Source organism: Seriola lalandi, unplaced genomic scaffold (assembly GCF_002814215.2).
Source record: "Seriola lalandi dorsalis isolate HSWRI2012SDOR001 ecotype SW California unplaced genomic scaffold, Sedor1 jcf7180002054899, whole genome shotgun sequence".
NCBI classification, from domain to species: Eukaryota; Metazoa; Chordata; class Actinopteri; order Carangiformes; family Carangidae; genus Seriola; species Seriola lalandi.
The window spans coordinates 365,620-369,774 of NW_019525451.1; the positions used below are offsets into that span (position 1 = coordinate 365,620).

At 35.5% G+C, this 4,155-nt stretch overlaps 1 protein-coding gene across 1 annotated transcript; it reads right to left on the bottom strand.

Moving 5' to 3' along the window:
• Positions 1–7: 7 nt before the first annotated feature.
• Positions 8–2,566, bottom strand: LOC147817764 (uncharacterized; the record flags this gene model as incomplete). Its single annotated transcript, XM_087180276.1, has 6 exons — positions 2,282–2,566; positions 1,959–2,007; positions 990–1,103; positions 562–628; positions 209–437; positions 8–105 (listed from the first exon to the last, which is right to left on the bottom strand). Coding segments are annotated over exons 2-6 (516 nt in total), but the record flags the coding sequence as incomplete, so codon positions are not given.
• Positions 2,567–4,155: the final 1,589 nt, after the last annotated feature.

Sequence of the window (4,155 nt, forward strand, 5' to 3'; positions counted from 1 at the left end):
TCAGAAGGGTTGGGTTTCCTGCTTTAGAGATCCCCTCAAACACACACTGGAACTTCTTCTTCAGGTTAGATTTTAGTTTTTCCTGACACATGACAGCAGAACCTCCTGATTGAGCAAAAAAGGATTGAGATCAATGAGTGGATCTTACAGTAAATGTCTTACTTTCTAGAACTCAGCACATTAATATTAAATGTAAAGATCGTCTTACTCCTCTGGAGAGAATCAGCCAGTTCCTCCTGCTTCAGTCTCCTCAGAAAGCACAGAGTGATGTTCAGAAAAGATTCTCTGCTCCTCCTCTGCTCCTCATCCTCATCCTCACCATCAACCACCTCCTCCTCCTCCCTCTTCCTTTTTGTGTTGTCTGGACAAGCGCTCAAAACCCTGTGAAATCTCTTGAGCTCATTCTTCACAAACGTGTTAATGCTCTCCTCAAGAAGCTAGAATGGGAAGAGTGTGATTTAAACATTAATGCTAAAATGGTGAAAGACAATATTGAACACATCATTTAATGAGCAGTTGTTTGTTTTTCATGTTATGTGGAGCTGAAGTCCAAAGTCAGACCTTAAATATGGAGTCCAGATCTGTTTGATGCAACTGAGCTGACTGATCCCTGCAGACCTCGCCAACACTGTGAAGGAAGGGTATCATGTCACATTATAAACCATAAAGGGTTTTCTCAGTTCCCCCTTTTGTCAGAGTTTACATATTTCTTTTATGAGTTAATAATACTAAAAGCTGATGTTTTCACCCATGACTGTTTGTTTGTTTGTTTCTCAGTAGGATTATGCAAAAAGTACTGAACTGATTTGCACCAAACTCGGTAGTGGGTTGGGGCATAGATCAGGGAAAACCCTTTAAAATTGTGATGCCAATCCAGTTGAAGGGGCGAACGAGAGATATACGAGATTGCGAGAATGTAAGGCATTTTTTTTTAACAAACCATCCAAAGAAAAATGAATACAGTAACAGAAGTGTGAGAGACAGCTTACTTCTGTTCAGAGGAAAGATGTCCCTCTTTGAAGTCAATATTGAAATGTTTTGATCGGTCACTCCTCATGGACACACAGCTGGGCTCAGGGCCGTCCGATCCATCATGGTGGATCCTGGTGGACGGACACACACAGTTGTGTCAAACTCAAATGGCTGGTTAGTACTAAGTCTCAGGTTTGGACATAAAAAAATGTGGAATATATGGGAAATAATGTTGCAGAAAATTAACATAGGACAGAGTCTCCCTTATTAGAATATAGAGATAACTAAAGTAAAATTATTTTATTTTTGGACTGAAGCACATTACATGTAGTAAGGCTTTTCATAATATCAAGTTTTTTCATAAACCTACTTCTGTTCACAGGAAAGATGTCCTTTAGAAGAATTTCAAAGTAATAATAATAATAGCCAGTGTAAAATGTTCATAATTAATGTTTTTGCAGAACATTCACAGTCAATGTTTATATTGGTTCCTTCCTTGTAACTAAGTCTGTTTGAATTTGCACTTGTGCAGCTGAAAACACTTGTGTGAGGTCGTGGAAAGAGATTTGTGTGTGCATCAAATCACATGCTGCAAACTACATGTAGCCTGTATGAGAAATATGTAATGCACACAAGTAAAAAGAAATTTTACGAGAGATCAACATGAGAGAATGCGATTGCACCTCCAGTGAAACTGTCACTAGAAGGGGACAACACTTTTCACAAGGGTTGATGCCAAAGCGTTCCTGGCATGGCGATCAGGGTCTATATATTCAGCTTTTTACATGAGATATTTTTATGTCTTCAGCACTTGTGAACATAAGGTCAAAGATCTCTGATACGGTCCTATCTGTATCAAATGAGCTGCGTGTTGATATCATAATATGTTGTTTTATGATGAGACTGTCCAAAGTTCAAGTATCAGCACATCAGAGCCTAAAAACATCAATAACTATTCTTATTAAAAACTCAAATGACTACAATACCTTTCCATGTTGTAAATAACCAGCAGCCACACTGATGTGAGACAACAGACTAGACAGAGAAAACAGGAGAAGGTTATTGTCGTCCTTGTATGATCCATTTAATAATTGCTAATTAATGTAATGGTAAGAAAAATACAAAATCAATAAAAGATTAAATTGTGGACAAGATTAAAGAGGAATATCAAGCTATTTTCAAAGACAAGAGATGAGAAAAATCAGCGAGAGCACAATGAGGCTGCATGTGATTATGTTCTGTAGAGCAACACATCTGCACAAACACTTTGTTTCTGAATCATAGACACTGTCATAAGGACGATACTTACTTCAATCATGCAGGTATTCCTGACAGGTCCATGTGTCTTTTTCACATTAGTATCATCTGAGTGGGATCATCTGCTAAAACAAAGGCTAGTGAAGGCTAGGTAAAGTGAAATGAGTCAAACGCTGCTCCTTCTCCTTTGTCAGTGTCGTTTGAATGTTTGAATCTCAGTAGATTATAAAACTATAAACCAGGTCTGAGGACAAAGATCAGGCTGCAGTTTTATATTACCATCATACACAGTGAACAAAGGTCTCCTGCTGTGATTAAAAACATGATATTTGAACCTTCACACCACTAAACCTTAACTCTCAGTGTTACATTTTATTATTCAGGTGTTATTTCATACTGTTTTACAACCTTTCTTGGTATGGCACTGGCAGCAAATTGGCATTAGTGAACTAAAACTAATGTGACATCTCCCCCTGACCAGTTTAAATTTCTCCACCTGATCAATTTCTTAGTCTCAGTCAATCACAATCACTCAGTTTTCAAATTAATTTAAACAATAAATTCTTGTGCACAAATGTACAATCGTTTCACTCTTTATTTAAATATAGAGTTATAAATGGTTAAGTATAAAATGTGCTTTTGTGACAAGTTGCCCCATCATTAACTATCTGGGGTAAATTGTCACTGTATATTTTACAGATGTTAGAGAGTGACATGCTAATGCTAGCTTAGTAGCATTAGCTAACCGTTAAAGAGTGACATGCTAACGCTAGCTTAGTTCAGCGCTTGGTTTAGGTATCAAAATAAACATTTTCTCTCATCTATCATGTGCTGAAGTAATATCATTGAACACCAACTTTTATTACATAAACAGCAGCTTAATTTTTTTTACTTTGAGGTTTGAAAATTTGATCCATGTAACAAGTAACGGTTGGTTTTTTAGATAGCGCCCTTTGGTTTTGGAGATGTGATCGGTTTGACAACTTACCCCTTTGACAAGATGTCGCGGTTTCCCCTTGTTAAAATGCAATACATCATTAACTGTATTTTTTAGCGAAAAAAATTCTACGGAGACTATTTTAATGTTTTATAGCTTTTCATACGTTTCATGTCGAGAGATACGACATTTAATTTAAGCAACGGTAAAGCCCTGTAGTCGCAAATGACCGTTAGCGAAGATGCTCTATACAGGAAATGACGTCACAGTTTCTCCAGAGAAATCCAGACGCTTCCAGAGACAGTAGAGAAACAGGTGCACCCTTAATTTCATCCTTAGGGTCATTAAAATGTTCACGTCACTATTTAAGGCTTTCTCCTTATCTTGGTCTAATATTTTAGTAATCACTTAAAGTTAGTTATACCATTGCAAAAATAAATTGAGTTAATATTTTCCTTACAATCTCATTTGAAGTTTCCATAAAATGTTCACTTCACTATTTAAGGTTTTCTTATTATTTTGGTCTCATATTTAAGAAATCACTTGAAGTCAGTTAAACCATTGCAAAAATAAAAATTGAGTTGAGAATTTTCCTTATAGTCTGAGTTAAGGTTTCCTTAAAATTAAACCAGTTGCAAAAAACACCCTTAATTTCATCCTTAAGGTTTCCTTAAAATGTTCACTTCACTACTCAAGTATTTAAGGTTTTCTTATTATTTTGGTCTCATATTTAAGAAATCACTTAAAGTCATTTAAACCATTGCACAAACACCTTAAGTTAAGATTTTACAAACACATTTTGTGCTTTACTTCATATTTAAAATATTGAAGTTTTTCTCCACTATATTTTCTTCATTTAAATGAGTTAAAATGTTCTTTGCAGATTAAGATTTAAAATAAGTTACACTCATACTGAATGATCAATATTCAACATGGATAAATATGATTAGGAAATATTATATATGTCATGTCATATGATTATATCTAAG